At 54.9% G+C, this 23,429-nt stretch overlaps 1 protein-coding gene across 1 annotated transcript; it reads right to left on the minus strand.

Moving 5' to 3' along the window:
- Positions 1-9,455: 9,455 nt before the first annotated feature.
- RAMP3 (receptor activity modifying protein 3) lies at positions 9,456-22,878 on the minus strand. Its single transcript, XM_047762894.1, has 3 exons — positions 22,721-22,878; positions 14,647-14,779; positions 9,456-10,680 (listed from the first exon to the last, which is right to left on the minus strand). Exons 1-3 carry the CDS (start codon positions 22,785-22,787, stop codon positions 10,425-10,427), a joined length of 456 nt encoding a protein of 151 aa, XP_047618850.1. The 5' UTR covers positions 22,788-22,878; the 3' UTR covers positions 9,456-10,424.
- Between the last annotated feature and the right edge of the window lie 551 nt (positions 22,879-23,429).

The following is a 23,429-nucleotide window of genomic DNA, read 5'->3' on the forward strand; positions in this document are numbered from 1 at the left end:
CCACCTTCCCAACTCAACGCAAGATTTGAAGTTAACCCTCTAGCGTCCTAGAGATTTCCCCCAGAAACACCCCTTACTGCCAGTCACGCCTCTAGTGATGAGTGGGATGGGTAAGCGGTGTGGGTCAAGTGGGAGAAGGATGTTTGTCAACAGGAAGTAAAGAAACCCGTTACCCCTTAACCAAACTTCCCAGGCCGGTCAGTTTAATGCAAAGAGCTCTATGGAGACGAAACATCTAGAGACTGAATATTTAATCTTTCTTTGTGTAAGCACAGCCTTTGAAAGTCTTTTTGAGTTTCTAAATTACAGGCACCCCCAGATGGAAGGATCCTGTTTAAAAGCATATTCACCATTTCCAATATCATTTATTTGCAGACTTATTGGTTTTTATATGTAGTTTCCTCTTTGTTGCAAAAAGTCCTCACGGAGGTCTGCAAAATGCATCCAATACCTAAAAAACAGAAGTCAAAGATAAGTGTAAACTAGAAGAGGGAGTGCGGTTAATACCCAGTTAATATCTTCGATATCCATGAGGTCCTGCACACCTGCAAGAGGCGGGCCCCAGAGGTGACTCTCAATTTCCTCATAGCCAGTAAGAAAAAGAAAGTGTTACCCACTACACAGTGCACAGCATATAAAGGGTAGAAACAGTCCCCTTGGATAAGAGAACTGCAACTGTTCTTGAAGTCAGACCAAAACGGAGTTTCTCGAAAACAAAATCATGAACTTGGAGAATAGACTTGTGGTCGCCAGGGGAGAGGGGCAGGAAGTGGGATGGACTGGGAATCTGGGGTTAATAGATGCAAACTCTTGCCTTTGGAATGGATAAGCAATGAGATCCTACTGTATAGCACTGGGAACTATGTCTAGTCACTTATGATGGAGCATGATCATGTGAGAAAAAAGAATGTATACGTGTGTGTGTAACTGGGTCACCTTGCTGCACAGTAGGAAAAAAAAATTGTATTGGGGAAATAACAATTAAAAAAAAAAAAAGGATTGCTCCTGTAAGTCGCTGAGTGACACGATGACCCCGGAGTGTTACCTAACCACGCTGAGAACTCAGTCTCCTCATCTGCAAAATAGCCATAAAAATAGAATCTGCCCCAAGGATCAAGTGGGGGTCACAGGATACAGGACACTTAGGCACGGTTTCCGAAAGGCAGTCAACATTCAGGAAGGATGTGCTATTTTTTGTTCCTGGAAGCCCAGGTCCCACTGTTCCTTCCCTGTGGATTTGCTATCAGGAAATACTTTAATTCCTGGCCGTGAAGCTCCCTGCCTTCAACAGCCCCCTCTCTAGGTGCCTCGGAAGCAATCTACGGATGATCCCACCTACTTCTTTTTTTTTTTTTCTCTTTTTTAGGGTTGCACCTGCAGCATACGGAGGTTCCGGGCTGGAGGTCGAATCTGAGCTGCAGCTGCCAGCCTACACCACAGCCACAACAACACAGGATCTGAGCTGTGTCTGTGACCTACACAGCCACTCACGGCCACGCCTGATCCTTAACCCAATAAGTGAGGCCAGGGGTCAAAGTTGCATCCTCATGGATACTAGGTGGGTTCTTATCTGGCTGAGCCACGCAGGGAACTCCCCAGGAGGCTTTCTACTTCCCTAGAGGGCCCACCCAATGCCCCCCGCGAGGCTCGGGGGGGGCGGGACCCTCTCCATGCCCTCTTTTCAAAGAGCTCCCATGAACTTGGCCTTGTGGGTTCAGCATCTGTGCCTGGGCCCTGGGGCTTAGGGAGTGCAGGAGGCGCCACTAGCAGGGGGTCCTCCCATGGACAGCCATCTCTGCTTCCCACAGACGAGCTGTGATTGGACAGCCCCGAAAATCAAGAGGCTTCCAGCACCCCTCAGGTGTGTGCCACAGCCCCAGCACCCCCAGCCCAGCCACAAGGGAGCCTGCTGTGACTGACCCTCAGAGGCCAGCTGGGAACCCCAGCCTGACCCCCTCACCCCATCTCAGACAGGTACAATTTCTGAATTGCGGTTGGACCAGCCCTTGGTCCCTGTTCGACCCGCCCTCTGTTGGTTCCCAGGACCTTTGCACATGCAGAGCCTCCAGTCAAAAGTCCTTCCCGACTCCACTTGGCAGATCCCTGCAGTGAACCAGACCTGTCTCCACGCCTGGCCCAGCGGCCCTCCTCTCCTCCTCCCCAGGCAGCAGCGGCCTCCCCGGTGCTCCTGCAGCTTTTCCCCACATTGTCATGGTCACGTGCTTTGCACCCTCCCCTGCACACGGGGGCCTAATTTCCCAGCACCCCCTCTGCGGCCCTTTCTGAGTACCAGACCATGCCACCCGTTGTCCTGCTACCAAAACCCAGCTGTTGCCCAGATGTGGAGCCCTGCGCAGTGGCCCCAGAGCCCCTGTGCCTCCATCAGGTCCTGAGCTTTTCTGCCACCACCCCCAGGCAGAGAGATCACCAGCTAACCTCTTAGCCCTGGCCTCTCCCGCCCCCCTCCATGCTGGGGCAGCTGGGGTTCCCGCACCCCAAGAATACAGGCAAGCCTCCATTCCTAAGAAGTGTTCCTGCCTCCCGAATGGAGCTCGAAAGCAGACACTCACTCGGGGCAGGTGGAGGGGCTGGCAGCATCAGGAGCCTCCGAGATGACCGGGAGCCCAGGCTGTGACAGAAGGTGGGGAAGAGTGCCATTTGCTGCAGCGGCCCGGGCCCTTTCCAGAAGGTTCAGCTTTTCTGGACTGCAGGGTCTCATATTTGAGACATTTTACAAAAGGTCATTTTAAAGCCATGGCATCGGCTACCGCCACAGCCAGCTTTTGCCCAAAAGACAGGGAATTGCCAACACGCAAATGTTCTGGGTTTTCTCCCAGAAATATTTTTTCAGATCTGACTCCAAAGTGAGGCCGCCCCCCCTACCCCAGCCCCCTGGCCCAGCTGTGTGGGAAGTGGGGTGTTCCCCGGGGGAAGGCGGGGAGGGCACAGGCTCGGCACTCCATCAGCCATCCCAGGGCAGGCCTGGCCAGGCATCCTCACTGCTTCACCAACCACACAGCCCCAGGTCCACCGCCCACAGGGCAAGGACAACCACGCGAACCATCCTTCAGGCCCATCCTGGGCCGCCTCAGCCGGGAGCTCAGCCTGTCCCCCACGGGGCGAGTGTAACAGGCAGGGTGGCCGTCGGAACAACACTGACAGCCATCCCCCAACCACCCCGAGCGGGTTTCTCAGGCCAAGCCCATGGCCGGCCTCATCCATTCGCCATCACAGAAGTGCAGCCGCTACACACAGCCTTCCCCGCAGTTTCGTGTTTATCAAAAGTATATGTGACCCAGTTTAAGCAGTAAAAAGAGATTTATGCATGAAAACAACCGGCCTGCCCACCGCCCCCATTTCCTCCTCAAGGTAACTGCTTTGATCTCTTGCAAACAATAATTTTAGTATCTTTTTCCGAACAATTTTTATTTCAGTATTTTTTTCCAAGTGTATTGAGATATAATTGATATGAAATATATTGCAAGGTATACAATGTAATAATCTGATATATGTGTAGATATATTTTTTTTTTTTTAGTAGTAGAGAAAACTTTTAAACTCTGCTCTCTTAGCAAATTTAAATTATAAAATCTTGTTTGGAGGTGTTCCCTTCCTGGCTCAGCGGTTAACGAACCTGAATAGGATCCCTGAGGATGCGGGTTTGATCCCTGGCCTTACTCAGTGGGTTAAGGATCCCAAGTTGCTGTGGCTGTGGTGTAGGCCAGCAGCTGCAACTCAGATTTGACCCCTAGCCTGGGAACTTCCATATGCAGCAGTGCGGCCTGAAGGAAAAAAAAAAAATGTTTGGGGTTTTTTCTTTCTTTTGTTTATGGCCACACATGTGGCATATGGAAGTTCCCAGGGTAGGAGTTTAGGAGTTGAGTCAGAGCTGCAGCTGAGGCCTATGTCACAGCTACAACAACACGGGATCTGAGCCACATCTGTGACCTGCAATGCAGCTTGCGGCAGCACCAGATCCTTAACCCACTGAGCGAGGCCAGGGATGGAGCCTGCATCCTCCCGGACACTATGTTGGGTCCTTAACTTGCTGAGCCACAATGGGAGCTCCTCAAGCATACGGCATTGTTGACTATCATCTGTCACCTGCTATAAATGAAGTCCCCAGAACTTACTCATGTTAAAACTGGACGTTTGTGTGCTTTGATCAATATCTCCCCAGTCGCTTCCCCTGTAAACACCACTCTACTCTCTGTTCCTGTGCATTCGGGTTTTTTTGATTTCACAGGGAAATGGGATCGGACAGTATCTGTTTTTCTCAGACTGCTCACTTAGCTTGCTGGCCTCAAGGTCCATTCCTGTTGCTGCAAATGTCCTTTTCTTAATGGCTGAATTTACCTCCCTCTCCCTAAATATCACGCTTGGTGGCGCTGCTGCTTTTTTGTTACATGTGGACTTTTCATTGTAAAGAAGGAAGCGTTGGGTCTAGATGCCCCCCCCCCCATGAAGCCCCAACACCCACATCCCTCCAGTCCTCAACCGCCACTGGGTCCCTTCCTATTTGTTTGAGAGCAGAAGTCTGGATTCTGCAATGATAACTGTGTGATCCGGGATCACTAACTCCAGGAGATGCTGGCAGCAGGGAGAGGCCCATGGGGTGAGGAGCCAGAGCATCCTAAGTGACGCACCTGTTGAGCTTCAGGTGAAGCAGTCCACGTGACAGTGTGACTGCAGCCTCAAGAGACACTGGACCAGACCTGCCCAGCTGAGCCACTCCCAGATTCCCAACTCTCAGAAACCCTGTAGGATAATTAATGTAACATGTTGTCTCACTCTGCTACGTGTGACACAGCAATGGGTGACTAATGTAGATTTGTCCTTTTTAGGGGCTGAGGTGTGCCAGGTGGCACAACTCTGCCAATGAGGCTGGCCTTGGAGCAGGGCTGGAAACAAAAGACCAGGAAAAAGAAAGACTGAGGTTCCCCGTCTCCAGCAAGCAGGGGTCCCATTGTCTGATGGTCCGTCTAAAAATGAGGCGGTCCTCCTGGAGGCTTGCCATCCACCTGGCAAAGTTCCAGAGTTCAGCCCGACCTCAGGTCAAAGCCAGAGGTGGAGGATAAAAAGGAAGTCATGGGCCTCAGCCTTGTTAGAGTGGTTCTAACTTCCCTGGTCAGCCTGCTCTTGGCTTCTTGGAGGCCTCAGGTGGCTGCTTCTTGGATCTGTCTGGAGTTTGTTGGAATCAGGGGGAGAGATCAGCTTTGGTCAGCCTCCTCCATCTCCTGACTCATCTGTTCCAAGTTCTACGGTGTGTGCCACGGTATGGATGTAATCCTCCCGCTGTTTAGTCATTCCCAGTCTATCCATCCTGCAAACAACGCAACAGCACAGCCTCATTCCCTGTCCTTTACACGCAGGTGTGCACGTATTTCTCCAGCACTGCTCCTGGGCTGGAAAAAACACCTCTCTTTTCCCATGGAGATTGCTAAATTGTCCACAAAAAAGATACATTTATTTAAGGTCCAACCAAGATCTTTCAACACAGCCTACCAACACTTAGCATTCTCCGTCTTTGTCATTTTCACAGTCAACATGAATATCTCCTTATTTTAATTTAACTACCCTAAGACTTAGCTCCTTTCTGTGTGCCTGTAAGCTGTTTCTATAGCTCTTTGCAGTTCTTTGCTATCAGTGGCCTGTTTAAAAATTGCACTTATTTTTCATTGATTTAAAGTTCTTTATATGTGTATATACACTCGATCTTGAGAGTTGTCCTATCTGGTTTATTTCTAGATATCTTACAGTTTTGTGGCTATTGTGGATAGGCTATTTCCTACAATAATTTATATTTGAATATTGCTGTTATAGAAATAGATTAAATTGGTTTTGCTTCAAGCCACGCTAAAATCTCCTTGGTTCTAATTATTTTTTTGATGTTCTTGGCTTTTCTAGGTAGAGCATCGTGTGTCTGTAAATGGGGACTCTGTTTTGACCCTTCCTTTTCCATCACGTCATTTACTGTCAGTTTCTCGGCCCTGACGAAGGTCCCTGCCGTAAGACTGAGTGCCAGCTGTGACGTGAGCGGGGGTGACGGGAGACACCCGCCCACTCTGCTAGCTGCTGGTGCCTTTTGTGACCAAACCCAACCAGAGCACCAACCACCCCAGGATCCGGGAGTCCCCCCCGCGCAGGGGACCGCCCCTGGGGACACGCAGAGGGCCAGGAATGGCCTCTGTCAGAGTCTCTCCTGGTGACAACAGAAACCAAACCTGTGGACCCTCTGACTCTGCTCGTTCATCACAGTTTTATCCAGACCCCCCACAGCCTCCAGATACCAGGGTTCTCACAAGCAGGTGTAAGGGGACCCCCACCCCCACCTTCCTCAGAAACATGCCCTTCGCCCAGAGCCTCCCCAAGGCCAAGCCTGCATCTCACCCGGCCTCCCATCCAGCCTCCTTTGGTCCTGACCCCGTCTGACCCTCCAGCCCCTGCTCAGGCAGGACCGGTCTCCAAAACCCTAGGGACCCAGTGCTGGCAGCCTTTGTGGGCCCTCTTCCTCAGCAAGCTGGGGAGGAGCCCAGGTCCTGGGCACCTGTGCAGCCTCTCCGCTCCCACAGGGCACAGGGGACAAGGTCAGCCTGTCCCCTGACCATCATCCCCTGACCGTCATCCACTCCCATGCTGTCACATGGAGGGACATGCTGGGGGACTCCCCATTTCAGACCTCAGCCCAGGCTTTCCATAATGACAGCCACCAGTGAGCACCTACTGTGTGCCAGGCTCAGCTGAGCTGTGGATTATCTCATCCCATCCTCCCGAGACCCTGTGTAGACCAGAAACCCACCGTGTGCAGAAGCCGCATACTTGGCAAAGGTCACGCCACAAGCGGCCGAGCCAGGATCGAACCCAGGCGGTCTTCTGCAGCACCCCCACGCCTTGACCATCATGCAGAGTCCACACATAGCACACCTCGGTCAAGGCCACGTTGAGGGTTCCGGCACCCACCCCCTCCAGGGGAGGGGCGACCTGGGCTGACCTGCGTGGATGAGTAAGACAGAGGCAGGACCACGCGTGCTCACAGTGAGAACGGGGGACCGGCCAGGGTGAGATGCTGACACTCGCGGGGTGGATGGGCTGGACAGCATGAGCCCGAATGTCTCTCCCAAGGAATACAGCTCTGGGCTCGCCACACACACCCAGGACCGCAGAGGCTCTGCAGGGCTGCTTTGATGTCCCCGTGTCTGATCTCTACGCAAATCTGTCGCCTCTGTGGGTGTCCCATCAGCTGTCAGCCTCTGCTGGTGTCCTGCAGCTGCTCCATTGTGTTGACAATGACCTGGGACATAAATGCCCCACATTCTAATTCAATTCAGTTTGGGCCCCTTGACAGGGTGGCTTTAACGTCTCCGTCTCTGGGGTTTGCTCTGACCCCATCAGGGCTCTTTGTTCTTGTCCCTGTCCCCACTTGTTCCCTGTGGGAAAACCCAGCTGCCTGTGGTTTAACATGTGCTCTCATGGAGCTGCCAGCTTCCTCTCACCCTCACCTCCACCGTGTGTCCTCCAGCCTCCTCAGCCCCCAAATCCGCACAGCTCCTGAGAGCTCCCTTAGGCTTGGACTCGCCACATCTATTCTCAGTAAAGTCAGTTCCCACGGAGAGAGCTCACGACTGCTGCTAGTGGAGACCTCTGACTCACTCTCCTGGGGTTGCTGGGGTCATGGCCAGTGGCCCATTTTCTTTCTTTCTTTCTTTCTTTCTTTCTTTCTTCTTTCTTTCTTTCGTTCTTTCTTTCTTTCTTTTTTTTTGGGGGGGGGGGGTCTTTTTAGGGCCATGGCCACGGCATATGTAAGTTCCCAGGCTAGGGGTCGAATCGGAGCTGTAGCTGCCGGCCTCCAACACAGCCACAGCAACACAGGATCCGGGGCACATCTGTGACCTACACCATAGCTCACACAACCCCAGATTGCTGACCCACTGATCAAGGCCAGGGATCGAACCTGCATTCTCATGGACACTAGTTGGGTTAGTTACCACTGCGCCACCATGAGGCATGACACCCCCACTTTATGAGCAGGAGTTTGAGTGGGGACAGCAGCTTCTCGTCCTCTCAGCCTGCCTCTCTTGGCAGGAACCTCCACTTTATAGGTGAGCTGATGGGGCCCAGAATCCTCAGCATCCCGTGTCTGGCGTAGAGCCCCTCCCCTCACCACCAGTGAGGTCTGGCTGTGGGAAGGGAGCCCTGACTACTCACCCGTTCCCACCTGGAAGTTAGTCTCTGTGACATGGAAATCCCGGCCGTCCTAGGGAGATACCACATCAAGACTCCTTGTCCATAAAATGGATGGAGGGAGCTCGCGTCGTGGCTCAGTGGTTATGAACCCAACCAGGATCCATGAGGATGAGGGTTTGATCCCCAGCCCTGCTCACTGGGTTAAGGATCCGGGCTTTCCTGCATGAGCTGCGGTGTAGGTTGCAGACGCAGCTTGGATCCCGTGTTGCTGTGGCTGTGGTGTAGGCCGGCAGCTGTAGCTCCGATTCAACCCCTAGCCTGGGAACCTCCATATGTCGCAGATGCGGCCCTAAAAAGAAAGAGACAAAATTCAATTCAATTCAATTCAATTTTTAAAAAATAAAATGCAGAGACAAGGAATCCCCTTGTCCTCAAGCTAGGGGAGAGACACACACACACACACACACACACGCATGCATACACACACCTTCCCTGTGTGGGCCCGACTCCTCTAGACCCCAGGGAAAAAACCCGTGAATGGGGAGAAAGCGGGGAAAGGCTCACACATGAAACTTGAGTAGACTCGCCTTACTCCTGGACCTTGAGTCTGTGAACATGCTGAATGGACGTCTAGCTTCCTTCCTGATGGGACGAGTGGGGACAGGTGCCCGGGGTCCCGCCGGCCCCCACCCTCAGTCCTGCACACAGCAGTGCGGCTGCCCCCACTGCCCCCAGGCCCTCAGGCCCTCGATGCAGGTGAGGCCCTCCGTCCAGACTCTCAAACACACAAGGCACAGGTGCACTGGTCTCAGTCAACGTCCCAACCGAGCCAGAGGCCCCTCAGCCCGAAAGGGTGCCTGCAGACTTGCACACTAATGCATGTTTCTAGAAATAAGAGCACAGAGGACGTCAGACGGTGGGGCCGGCCCTAGAGACACCCTGCTCCTGGTGCCCTCTGTCCCTCAGAGGACGTGCCCTTTGCCGGCTCCTCTTCCCTCCCTGCCTTCAACGGGTACAAAGCAAGCCACCGTGTGCAGGGCACAGGGGTGCCATGGAAGTCTCCCTCCACCCTCAAAGTGCTGGGCACCCGCGGGAGGCACAGAACCGCAGTGAGCTGGACGTGCAGACCCCTCCCACCTGCCCGCAGGGCCCTCCCCTCCTGTGAAGCCCTCTATGATATTCCCGTCTGTAAGATGGGCGTGCGGGACTTGCCAGTTCTAAGAGGCCAAGTTGGGTCTCTCAGAATTCCCTGAAATAAAGCTGGAAACCCCAGGGGTAGCATGAGTCTTTATTCACAGAAAGCACAGACACGGCAGACAGAGCTCAGCCAGAACGAGAGCGCTCGGGACTCACCCCAAGGTCTTGCTCACGGGGTGGGGGCCGGTCAGGAAAGAGGCCCACCCCCAATTCCAGCCCCTGGTCATGACAAAAGACACCAGGTCTCAGGCTGCGCTGCGGCTCCGTGGAACCCTCAGCCCAACGCTGTCTTCCAGATTCTCTCCAGGCAGGGTCCCGACCAAGAGGCCTCAAGGCCTGCAAAGCACAGACCTACAAAAGCCCCTCCCGCCCTCTCTTCCCCCAGGCCCAGCCAGGCGGGAATAGGCACACCCTTCCAGAGGGCTGCTGGGGTGGAGCCAGAGTTGGGAGTGAGTTCGGAGTGGGAGATGGGCCCGAGCTGGGGTTAGGGGCCAGCCGCAGAGCCAGGGCTGGGGGTGGGGTCAGGGCGGGGCAGGGGGCGGGAGCAGTGGCAGGTCCGGGGGTGGAGTCAGAGCAGGGCCTGGGCAGGGGTCAAGACCAGGAATGGGGGCCTGGGGTGGAGATAGGGTCATGGTGGGTGTCAGGGCCAGGGCTGAGGGTGGGGTCATGGCCAGGGGTGGGGTCAGAGCTGGAGGTGAGGTCAAGGCCGGAGGTGGGGGTCAGGCCCGGGGGTGGAGTCAGGGCTGGAGTGGGACCAGGGGCAGAGTCAGTGGAAAGGCAGCAGCAGGGTCTGGGGCCCCATGGGACTAGGTGCTAAGGAGACCTAGGAACCCCAAAGGCCCAGCCCGGCCGGGGGCAGCGCGGGCGAAGCAGCGGCAATTGTGCCTGGCACACAAGCTCCAGCCACAGCACATTTTCTTTCACCAGCCCACGGCCACCCAGGCAGGGTCGGGGGGCAGCAGAAGCAGCGTCCACGGGCTCTCCCAGCCCTGGGGGAACTTTCTTCCATCTCTCCGGGCGCGGCCCCTCGGACTCACCGGGCCCTCACACCACCTGGGCGGCGCGTTTGCTGCGCCACACCACCAGGCCAGTCATGGCCAGGGTCAGCAGGATGGGCACCACGATGAGCGGGATGAGAATTTCATCCGGGGGGTCCTGCCACTGTTGCCTGTCCACTGAGCAGTTGTGGAAATAGCGCCTGTGGACCCCGGTGATGAAGCTCTGGGCCAGGGGGTTGGGCCAGTAGCAGCCCACCACGTTGGTCTCCACCTCAGTGCAGTTGGTGAAGCTCTCGTAGTACCTGCGAAGGCAAAGGGCTTGATGGTCCAGCTCCCCAGGCCCTCCTCGCTCTGGCCCCAACCGACCAACCAACCGTCTGCCCGGAAGTGAGGGGCAGTCCTGTAGGGCCGCCTGCTCCCAGCAGGGCCCCAGCCCACGTGGGAAGAGGGCACCCTCGTGCTCCCACCCCTGTTGGGCCTGCTGGGCTGGCAGGGTCCATCCCCCTGGCATCCTTGCCCAGAGGTTCTCTAGCCTGGTGACCGCAGCCCCTGCATCCTGGCACTTCCCACCTCTAGGCTCAGCCCTCCTCCATCTGCACCTGAGCCTCCCCCCCAAAGTTCCGCTCTGCTTCACAGGCTACTGGGCACAAACACTCAATGCCCCGCGTGTCCCCTGCCCCCAGGAGACCCTGCAGAGCAGACCCCTCTCCACAGACCCCGAGGACCACCCAGCCCAACCCCGGGCCCTCTCATCTTGGAAGAGAAGCAGCTGAGCCCAGCAGGGAACCTCTGAGGCCGCGAGCTCCCGGTCCAGACCTCATGCCCACATCCGCATCGCCTCACCATCCCTGCCCTTCGTCATCCACACCCGGGACCTGCTCCTTATGAGGACACGTGCGCCCAGCGCCCCAGCCCCGGGGTCCCAGCACTTCCCAGGTCTTCCCAGAGGACACGCCGGGCCCGGCTTCTTTCTCCAAGGCCAAAGGATGCACGGGGTCAAAGCCACTTGGACCCTGAAGGCCCTCGACACCTAGGGCCACCCTGTGGGCCCCCCGAGAGGAGGTGTCTCTGAGGCCAAGTGCCGGCTGCTTCCCAGTCAAGTCCACCTGCCCTCATGGAGCAGGTGGGGGGGCGGGGGGTCCCTCCTCTCAGAAGTCTCCTCCCCCGGCCTGCAGCTGATAGGAAGACATGAGACCCACCCCCTGCCGCCGCCCCAGAGTCTTCCTGCCTGTGCTGATCAAAGCTGGAAAAGGCACTCAGCAAACCACCCATGAGGTGGCCCGGCCAGCAGGCAGGAGGCTCTGGAGAGTCCCTGAGGCCAACCAAGGGCGACAGCTACCAGGACCCAGAGTTCAGCCCAGCAGCCCCCTGGCCCGGGATTAGCGGCCTCTGCAGGAGGTGGCCTAGACTGGCAGCCACTGTCCACGCTGCTCTGGGGAGAGAGCTGGACAGACACCTGCTGGATGGTGCACCGGCGGAGTGCTGCAGGCAGGACAGGCGCAGGGAGGGGCTCCTGCCTCATCTCCCGTGGGAACTGGGGGCCGGGGTGAGGCCCCCTCCTCCCCCTATCCTCTGGCCTGGCCTGAGCTGGCAAAGGAAGGAACTGCTTCCTGCAAGGAGCTTCCTGTACAGAAGCTTGTCTCTGCTTGGGAAGGGGGTGGGAAAAGGGGCTGAACCCCTGGTCCCCACCTGCCGGGCAGCTCCAGGCAGTCGCCCAGCCCAGACCCTGAGTTACTGGTCAGGCACATGTCTGCCCTACAGCTCTCAGATGACCCAGGCAAGGAAGAGCCACACAAGGGAAAAAGAGGGCAGGAAGCCTGGCTGTGAGCCATGATGTGGCCCTTGAGACCTGCCTAGGCTCTGGGACACCTCACCAGCCAGGTCTTCAGGCAAATCCAACATCCTCCAAGGCCCGCTGGGCCCCAGTCAGTGACCTGCTGTCCCAGAGCCTCTAACCCAACACCATAAAAAGCCTCGACCCACCCTGGGGGCTCAGAGGGGCTGAGACGAGGCAGATGGAGGACACCCCGCTGTGGGCAGCAAATCCGTGGGGGCCAGGAGGTGGTGGGCGGTCCCCGTGACCCCCTCGCACAGAAAACCGCACGGAATAGCAGCTTAGGACTCAGGATGCAGAGTCCATGTGATGCAACAGGCTTCCTCCAATCCCAGCGCGGCCTGGACCGTCTCCCTGACTCTTCTGCCCACGTTGCTTAGCCTCCCTGGGCCTCGGGTTCTCCGCCTAGGAACGGGGCTCCTAATTCTTACCCAATGAGGTGACCAAAAAGACCAAATGAGGTGCCGTGAATACACTCTTGGCGAGTGCCTGGCACACAGTGGGCACTTGGTGAGGTTTCAGCATGAGCCCGCATGGCTAGGAGCGGGGCATTGCTGAGCGCAGCACCCATCTCTGTGGATTAACCAGCAGGGCCACGGCAGAATGCCCACGTCTGGTGCCTCTCAAGGACGCAGGGAACTGGCTCTGTGTTACAACAGCAAACGTTTTTAGGGCCAAAGGTCAGGCCCTCAGGCACCTGGCAAGAGCCACCGAAGCCAGCTCCTACCAGCTGACACCCCGTGCTGCCCTGGGTGGGGAGGCAGGGACGCGCACGTCCCTGTACCCAGCCCCCCACGCCCTGTTAACTCACCAGCCCGGGTTCAGGCTGGAAATAAAATCAAGGCGTTCCTCGCAAGGAAGCCACTGCTTGCTGGACCTCACAGAACCAGGGTCACGGCAGGGTCTGCCCGTCCCAAGCATCCCTGGTCATCTGCCCCCCCACCTGTGTCCTCCCTTCAGTCTGGCCCCAGGAGCCCCCTCCCTCCAGCTCCTGGAGTGCATCTCACAGCTAGAGAAGCCGCAGCCAGAGCCCAAATGGGAAAGGGGGACACAGAGCTGGAGGGCAGCAGACCAGCCCATCAGACTCCACCTCCCACCAGGCAAATCTTGGCCCCTCTCTCTCCGACCCTCAGACCCCCTCCTGGCTGCCCTTCTGCCATCCCCCGGCCCTGGGGCTGGGTGTTTGTTTGAGCCCTGAGGCTTTAGCAGATGGCAGGGGCACAGGCCAAGAAGCCCCTGCCTCATCCTCCCTCCCCTCCCTACCCCCTGTGTGTCCACTCCCACCTTGGAGTCCAGGTCAGATTCTGAGGACAAGAGGTCTGGCCAAGCCCCTTCCTGAGCCCTCAGCACGCATTCCCAGTGAACACAGACATTTCACTCCATTTGGTCCCGTGAATGACTAGGCATGGGGCCCACCAGGGGGCGGTGGACGTGGACCCTGCCCACGAGGAGCCACCAGCCCCAGGGAGACAGGCATGGAATCCCCTAGAACAGCCACTGGGAATGGAGAGCACAGAGACCGGGGTCTTGGAGGGGAAAGAGGACTGAGGAGACTGAGCAGATGGGGGGCTCCAAGAGAGGATGGGGCTCCGGGCAGGCACGGTTCCCGGGACAGCTGGAGTCTGCCGTGGCCGCCAGCACAGCAGCAGCTTGAGAGGGCCAAGTGGGAAGTGGGGGAGGGCAGGGATCGCCTATCAGGGATTTCCAAGGAGGTAAAAGGCACATCTTGACCTTGATGCTGAGAGTGATCACAGGAGATGAAAAACCTCGGGAGCTTCTGGAACGTGGGGCCCTGTGGTGCGGCGTGGCCCCACCACACCGGGTGGGCATCAGTGAGATTCAGTGTCCCTGGGGTCCACTGGTCCCGACTACAAAGCCAGCCTTGGCTGGTGCTGTGAGGACGACCCCAAATGACAATCTCCACCCAGCACAGGACCATGAGGAGCGGCAGGCGCCCCAAGGCAAGCACCCCAAGGCAATCCTGATCAGGGAGGTGGGTGGGGGTCAAGGGCTTCTCAGAGCAATGACCCCACTCAGAGGAGTGGGGGACACACAGCCTGGGGGGGTCCAGTTGGAAGCGCTAGCACGGTTGGTGAGGGGAGTAGGGGCCTGAGGATGGACCTCTGAGCATTGGGAGCACAGACGCTGTGGACAGAACGTGGGCAGGCTGCGGGCAGGACATGGGCAGGGTGTGAGCAAGCCGTGGGCATGCTGTGGGCAGGCCGTAGGAAGGGTGTGGGCATGCTGTGGGCAGGCTGTGGGCAGGGAGTGGGCAGGGTGTGGGCAGGGTGTGGGCAGGGTGTGAATAGGACGTGGCAGGGTGTGAGCAGGCCGTGGGCATGCTGTGGGCAGGCCGTGGGCAGGCTGCGGGCCGGCTGCGGGCAGGGAGCGGGCAGAGCGGGGGCAGGCCCAGCGCCTGAGCAGGGGCACTCACACGATGAACTCCGACAGGTTGCACCACTTCCAGACCTCCACCTTCTTCATCATTTCGGCGAAGGTCTTGCCGCAGCGGGGCAGCATGGCCAGCATGCGCTTCTCGTTGCAGCCGCTCACCGGGGGACACTCGCCTAGAGAGCAGACAGCCGTGAGCACTGCTCGGAAGGCTCGGGAGCCCCGGAAGGGCTCCTGCGGACGACGTCCCCCAAGGCCACCTGGGCTCTCCCTCCCCTTGGCCTCCATGCAACCCGGGGAGGTTGAAGCCGTGCAGAGAGAGGGACCCACATGGGGGTGTCACTGAGACTGGGCCTGAGGGGCGGGGCCTCCCAGTGGGCATGGGAGGCAGAAGGCAGGGGGAGGGCAGCACGCAGAGAGACGGAGTCCTGGGGGCGGAGAGGCTGAGGGCAGACAGGTCCCAGCAAGGGTGGGGGCGGGGAGCAGCGTCCGTGGCTCGAGGGTGAGAAGCCCTGGAACATGTCCCGAGAAGGAGTCCGAGCGTCTGATGACAGTCCGGGGCCTCTGGGCAGCAACGGAGGCCCCTTGAAAGTAAGGACTCCCCACCCTGCCAAAGTCACACCCTTGAGCTCCAGGAGGCCAGGGGCTGAGGGCTGTAAGGACTTGTGGTCCAGCTACAGGGACCAGTCCTTGAACTCTCTTGGGGTCTGGCAGGGCCCCTGCCGCAGGACTCCTTGTCACTCCCGCAGGAGAACACCTTCCTCCCACCAGCAATGCCCATCTGACCCTCAGGATCCCCCCAGTTTCCAGGGGTCAGGTCCCCGCCTCATCAACTTGCCTCTCATGACCCCCAGGTTTGCCTTCCATCATGTAATCAAGGGAAAGCCCTGCTGTGAGTGTCCCGGCGCATGTATGGTGTATACGTACATGTGTACACCTGTGTGTGTGTACATCTATGTGTACACGGCCCATCTTGGGGGGGGGGGTCTGTGCACGTTGTGTGTGTGTGTCCATCTGCCCTGTCATGTGTATCCTGGTGTATGTGAATATAAATGTATATATACCGCCCTGCCGTGTGTGTCCTGATGTGTGTATGAGTGTTGTGTCTACATGTATGATTATGTGGGTGTGTTGTATGTGTATTTGTGCGTGCATGTATGTGTACACTGCCCTACTGTGTGTATCCTAGTGTGCATACTGGCGTAAGGATAGACGAAAAGATCAATGGAATAAAATCGAGAGTCCAGGAATCAACCTTCATTCTAGAATAAAACTATTTTCCGCAAGTGTACCAAGACAATTCACCAGAGAGGTTCACCAGATTGTGGCCTTTTCAACAAATGGGGCTGGAGCAACTGTCTATACACATGCAAGAGAGAATAAAGGTAGACTTTATCCTCGCAGCATACACAAACATTAATGCAAAACATATAATAGATCTAAATGTAAGAGCTAAACTATGAAATTCTTTGCAGCTGCATTATCCACAATAGCTAGAAGTAGAAACAACCCAAATACCCACCAAGGGATGACTGGATAAACAAATGCAGGATATCCTTATAGAATATTAGAGTTCTATAAAAGATCTCTAGATTCTAAATACAGACTATTGGTTTCCCATAAAAGAATGAAGTACTGACACCTGCTACGATACGGAGAAACCTTGAAAACATTATGTTCAGTGAAAGATGCCAGTCGCAAAATATTGCACGTTATATGATTACATCTAGTCAAATCTACAGAATAGCCAAATCTACAGACAGAGGCAGAGTGCAGACTAGTAGTCGCTTAAGGCTGAGGGGGTTGGTGGAGTGGGGCATGGCTGCTAGGGAGAGTCTGGAATGTTTTGGGGGTGATGAAAATGTCCTCATGCAGCCTGTGGCAATAGTTGCAAAATTCTCTGAATGTACTTAAAAAAATTGAACTATATACATCAAATGGGTGAACTGTACTACTGAGTTATATCTCAAAAAGCTTTTTTAAAAAAATTAAAACATTTGGGAGCTCCAGCTGTGATACAGTGGATTAAGAATTCAAAGGCAGGAGTTGCCATCATGGCTCAGTGGTTAACAAATCTGACTGGGAACCATGAGGTTGCAGGTTCGATCCCTGCCCTTGCTCAGTGGGTTAACGATCCGGCGTTGCCGTGAGCTGTGTTGTGGGTTGCAGACACGGCTCGGATCCCGCATTGCTGTGGCTCTGGTGTAGGCCAGTGGCTACAGCTCCGATTCGATCCCTAGCCTGGGAAACTCCATGTGCCACGGGAGCGGCCCAAGAAATGGCAAAAAAAGACCTCCCCCCCAAAAAAAAAGAATTCAAAGGCAGCGGCTCAAGTCACTGCAGAGACACAGGATCAATCCCCAGCCCGGCTCAGTGGGTTAAAGGATCTGGCGTTGCCAGGCTGTGACATAGATGGCATCTGCAGCTCAGATTCAATCCCTGGCCTGGGCATTTCCATGTGCCGCAGGTACAGCCATAAATAAGTCAATAAATAATAAAATGAAATTTTTTAAACATTCAGAAGTTGAACGAAAGTATTACCAGCACACTCAAACTTCAAATAATATTTAAGAATATCCTTGAGGGAGAAAGAAGTACCACGGAAGTAGATACTGATCTTGGCAAAGGAGGAAGCGCGCAATAACGTACACAACCAATTGTAACTACGCACGTCAACGTATAAAACTCGCTTCTCAATAGTTAAATCTCCTTAAAAGGTAACTGACTGTGAAAACTGAACCAACAAAGTATCGTGGATTTACAACTTCAGTTTAAATAAACTGTATGACAGCAAAAACGTAAAAGTCAGAATGGAAGATTCTCGTGCTATACGTGAATTGACATAATATCACTTAAAGACGGACAGTGAGACGTTAAAAACACACACTATAAACCCTAAAGCAACCAAAGCTAATAAAGAAAAGGAGGAGGAAGAGGGGAGGAAGAGAATCCCTCCCAACCCTGGACCTCAGTTTCCAGGTCTATGCCATGAAGAGAAGCATCAGAGGAACGCCAAGGCACCTGCTGGCCAAGCACTTCCTTGCAGTCCCTGCATCCCTGGGGTACCCGCTATCCAACTGTTGCACCTGGGCCCACTTGAGTCCCCAGAATCCAATGGGACAGGAGGTGGCTCAACAGCAGGACAACATGACTCCTATTAGTGACAAAAACTGTGACCGTGCCACGTTCGCACACACAGAGTAGCATGGACACTCTCTGGGGGCGCTGTAAGGGAGCCCTGGGAGGCACAGTTGCTAGCAAACTCGTGCATGTTAAATGCTAAACATTTATTGAAGGTCTAAGTCATTTTGTTTTCTTTTTTTATTACTCAAATGAATTGATCACATCTGTAGTTGTGTAATGATCAGAACAATCTGATTTCACAGGATTTCCATCCCACAGCCCAGGCACATCCCCCCACCCCCCCAAACTGTCTCCTCCGGAGACCATAAGTTTTTCAATGTCTGTGAGTCAGCATCTGTTCTGCAAAGCAGTTCAGTCTGTCCTTTTTTCAGATTCCAGATGTCAGTGAAAGCATTTGATGTTGGTGTCTCATTGTATGACTGACTTCACTTAGCATGATAGTTTCTAGGTCCATCCATGTTGCAAAAAATGCTGGTATTTCATTCTTTTTAATGGCTGAGTAATATGGTCTAAGCTATTTTTAAGATAAAATACTGGAACATTGATTGCTAGATAAGTCTGAGTTTACCTTTTTTTGTTTTATGAGAAAAAAAAACTAAAGATGTTTGGGTTTATTAGACACATGTCTGGTACCATTTTAAAGAGAGAAATTATGCTATAAAACACGTATGTTTGGGGGAGGTCCCTTCATGGCACACCAGAAATGAATCCAACTAGTATCCATGAGGATTCGGATTCAATCCCTGGCCTTGCGCAGTGGATCAGGGATCTGGCGTTGCCGTGAACTGTAGCATAGGTCACAGCAAAATACTTGGATCCCGCGTTGCTGTGGCTGTGGTGTAGGCCAGCAGCTGTAGCTCTGATTTGACCCCTAGCCTGGGAACTTCCATGTGCCCTGGATGCAGCCCTAAAAAAAGAGGAAAATAATTTTATCCTAGAGCTGGCTGTTTCTAGATGGGAAAAAAATGAGAGACAAACATATAGATACAGAAAGTTGTGGAAGGTTTATGGGAAAGAAAACTTTGGAAAAGAGTTCTGTGCATGGTCAGAACGGATTAATATTAGATTGAATCTAATGAAATAAATAAATTGTTATTAAAAGTAAATACAAGACTAGAGCTTGGTTTTCTCTGCTAAAAGAACAAAGTTTTTGTGAAATATTGAGCTGCTTTTGACAACAGGTTGCAAGTTTCTTTCTCTAACTTTGAGTTTCCCAAAGAGCCCCTGAGGTATCTAAGAAAGAAATATTAAACTAAGATTATTTGGTTCTTTAAACCACATGGACAACAATATACGAAAAAATTTCTGAGTTCCCACCGTGGCACAGTGGGTTAAGGATCCAACGTTGTCTCTGCAGTGGCTTGGGTTCAATCCTCAGCCCAGTACAGTGAGTTAAGGATCTAACGTTGCTGCAGCTGTGGCGTAGGTCACAGCTGCAGCTTGGATTTGATGCCTGGCCCAAGAACTTCCATATGCCATGGGTGCAGCCAAGAAAGAAAAAAATTCTCTGGTAAAGCTGTCACAGAGTATAACTACTCATGGCGTGTATCACTGCTTGAAGCACACGTACAAAGTTTGTATGACAATTTGGTAACTGATATCACCAATTACCTGTACTTGGTTATTATGTCAGTAGTTTCCCCCCAGTGTGAACACCGAGGCAAACATATAAACAAAAAAGGAGGCCTAACACCAAGGGCATGATGAACCCAGAGCAGGCAGCAACCACAATCAAGGGACAAGTATTTGGATCATCAATGCTTTCTACTGAAAGATTTGCAATCAAAAGGGGGAAATGATAGAAGAAATTTTCACAGATTAAGGTATGGGGGGAGTTCCCATCAGGACACAGCAGAAACGAATCCGACGAGGAATCATGAGGTTGCAGGTTTGATCCCTGGCCTCGCTGAGTGGGTTAAGGATAAGGCATTGCCATGGCTGTGGTGTAGGCCGGCCACTGCAGCTCCAATTCGACCCCTAGCCTGGGAACCTCCATATGATGCAGGTGCGGCCCTAAAAAGTAAAAACAAACAAACAAACAAAAAAAGGTATGGAAAGGTCATCCTGGTTTACACATGATTTAATTGGAACTTCAGGCTAACCAAAACAGCCTGTATATTACACATACAATGTACATCTGCTTTAGCCACTAAGGGAAAAAATACAGAGATGCATTTTGATTACTATCTTCATTGCAATATGTCTACGAATTTTCAAATGTTTGTCCAGGTGCTCTGACAAAGCAATACAGAAAGAAGTAACGTTTTCATAACACAAAATATTGATACTACACTTGGAACTGGGAACTATTTCCAACTCTGTGTCCACACCCCAAATTGAGGCAAGACCACACCCTGTTTCAGCAGGAAATACCTAGAGCAATTGTCACCCCGTTTCTGCAAAGATTCAGGAACAGCTCAAACAAAAAGGGAACGAAAACCAAACTCCACTGCCAAGTTTATGACTAACCTCGCCATCCAAAATTTTATTCACTTTCATGTTTCGCACCTGTGCCTCTTCAGGTGGGGGGATATCACCGAAAAGGAAGGACTGAAACCTACCAGGACCCTGCGGGACCCCTCAGGTACCAAAGCCCAGAAGGCTTTAGTCTCCTGAGACCTCTCCAGAGTCACAAATAGCCTGCTCAAGAATGAATGATGAGGAATTCCCATGGGGCCCAGCAGGTGAGGGTCCGGAGTTGTTACTGCAGAGGTGTCACTGCAGAGGCTCAGGTTACTGCTGTGGGGCAGGTTCAATCCCTGGCCTGGGAATTTCCACATGCTGCGGACACAGCCAAGAAAAAAAAAATAGAAGAATTAATGATTGAATCACTGAAAGGATGTAGACATGTAATGACAAAAATAGTTAAGCCTAGAGACTGGTAACCATTCAAAGAGCAAATCAGCCATTTAGTGCTTCCAGAATCTTTAGTTCCTCTCTGAAGAACATAGATGGCAAGGTCCGGTGTGTGATGCACATTCCTGAGTTGTTTTGCAGCTGTTAAAACCACCACCAGAGGGAAAAAGCTAACTGCGTGATGATCAGACTGCAGCCATGACATAAGCTGCTCCATTTTGAGCAGTGCTGCTCTGCACGTAGCCCCCTAGCTGCATATCCTTGAAGCTTTCCTTTAAAAGCTCTTGCCCTCTGATTGGCAACTCAGAGATGGTTTGGGGAGGACGCTAGTTTGCAATCTTCCTAGGTTGCCAGCTTCCTGAATAAAGCCTCTCCCCCCCCCCACCCCACAAACCCTTGTCTCTAGAACATTGACTTTTGAGCAATGAGCAGCTAAACCTTTTCAGTTCCAGCTCTGGGTGGGAACACACATAGAAGCTCAGAGGCAGAGCCCAGCTGAGCAGACTTCTGCTGGACCACACTACCCCAGACCAGATCCCCCACTTCACACAGCCCAGAGGCAGCTCAGGGACAAGCAGGGTGTCAGGATCCAGAGCATAGGCAGTCAGCAGCCCTGGATCCTCCTTCTAGAGGCAGCAGCTTCCAGGGCTGATGTGGCCCCCATCTCCCCTATGACAAAGCAGCATGTGACCTGCCTGCATCTCCCTCACTCATTCCGAGCCAGCTCTTGGGGCCCTCACTCTGACCAGGCAAGCACTGGACTGATGTCTGCTGAGAAGCTGGCCTGGCCCCATCCTGGCTCCAAGGGAGGGGGATACTGGGACGGAGACAAGATGAGGTGGCCTCGAGAACTGTGCCAACATGGGCCCGAGGTTATTAAGAGAGATTTCTGTCTTGGTCCTTGCCCTGTGAGGACAGCCTTAGCTTCCCTCGAAATCAATCAGAAGATTCCTCCTCCAAGGGCTTTGCATTCGAAGGTCACAGATCCTGCCTCAGTGTGCTCCTGCTTTCTGGAATCACCCATCACCCTTGCCTTCAACCCAAAAATCCAGCTAACCCTAGGACTCTAACACCGGAATATGAAATGAAGTCACACCTTCTTCCCCCCAGACACCTTCTGGAGAGGTAACCTGGAATTCAAGATGTCAGTGAGCTGATGCAGCCTTTTCCAAATGCCAGATGGTCAAAGCTGACAGTGATACTGCAAACAAGCCCAGTTGTGCATCTTACAGTCAGAGAGGCCAGTGAGGGCAAGGGAGCATCCCAAAGGACCCAGGGGACAGTGACCTCCCCAAGACAGGGCCCCCACCCCGCTGGGCCCACCTGCTTCCCCTCCCAGAGCCGCCCAGGCTCAGACCCTGCTCTGCAACCCAGCCTCACCTCGTCTCGCCCAAGGAAGCCCTCCCCAAGCGCCCAGACCCTGTCACTTGTTCTTAGATGATTTCTTTAGAACGATTTTGCAAAGCAAGCTTTTCATTCAATCCATTCCCTATTTGTGAGCCATGCCTCCCCCCAGGAGTGGTGTTTTCTAGCTTAGAAGGGGTCTGGGAGGTAAAACCTCAGAAGGCTGCCCCCTGCCCCCTCCAGCCAGACACACGCACACACATTTACATTGAAGGACCGTCCTGGAAGCGGACAGGCACCGCAGGGAAGGTCCAGGCCTCCCGGTCCTGGATTCCTCTCCTCCACACCCCCGTGCATGGCGCGCACGCACGAGCTCAGGACAAGGAGCGCACTACCTCACAGGGGGAGAGATGGGCACGCCCGCTGTAGGAGGTCGCGCTGCCGTGGCGACCCTAGCCCCCGGGCAGCGACGAGGGGGACATCGCAGCTGGGAGGAACAGGCCCAGGCCCAGCTCACTGGCGATGCAGAGCCCGAGGGAGACCCCGCGCCTTCCGTCCTAGTCTGATCCGTCGCCATCAGCTCGAGAGGAGCCTGGGGACAGAGCCCCGAGTCACCCCTCGCCCCTCCGGAGCAGGACGCACGGGGCTCGCCCTGGTGGGCTCAGGGGAGGAGGTGCAGCCAGGTGCGGGTGCGGGAGGACGAAGGCCGAGCGGGTCCCCGTGGCCCCCGAGGAGGTTGGGGCGCCCCCGTGCCCGACCCAGCATCTTCTTACCGCAGAGCAGTAGCAGCAGCAGCAGCAGCGGAAGAAGGTGCCGGCGCCGCGGCGCTGTCGCCTCCATGGCTAGCCAGCTGTGGCGCGCCGTCCAGCTGCGGCGGGAGCAGTCCAGCTGCGGCAAGCGATACAGCTGCGTCCCCGCTGGGGGCGCTAGGGGCTCCCGGAGGCGGAGCTCAGGCGGGGGGGTGGGGCCTCAGAGAGCCCGCCCCCAGGAGGTGCTTTGCCCCCGGGAGGGGCTCTCACCCCAGGACGCGCTCCCACCCCAGGACGCGCTCCCACCCCAGGACGCGCTCCCACCCCAGGACGCGCTCCCACCCCAGGACGCGCTCCCACCCCAGGACGCGCTCCCACAACGAGGATGCACGCCTCCCCCCGCCTCAGCCTCCCAGGGGCCCTCCGTCGGGTCGTGCTCCTCCGAGACACGCTCCCCCTCAGGACGCTTCCTCCCCTAGGATACGCCTGACCCCCCAAGACATGTCCTCCCCCACAGGGCAGTCCTTCCCCCAGGAGGCACCCCCTCCCCGGGGCAAGCCCCTCCTCCGGCTCCAGGGGCACGGCCCATGCCAAGTTCGCGCTTGCGGGGCCTCGGCGTCCGGCGGGGCTGGGGGACCGGAGACGGGTGGGCAGCCTGGCAGGGAGCAGACGGGATCCGGCAGGTGCACCCACCCTTACCCCAGCCCGCAGAAGGGCTCGGGAAGGTGTCTGG

The sequence above is a fragment of the Phacochoerus africanus genome, chromosome 16 (genome assembly GCF_016906955.1).
Source record: "Phacochoerus africanus isolate WHEZ1 chromosome 16, ROS_Pafr_v1, whole genome shotgun sequence".
Taxonomy (NCBI): domain Eukaryota; kingdom Metazoa; phylum Chordata; class Mammalia; order Artiodactyla; family Suidae; genus Phacochoerus; species Phacochoerus africanus.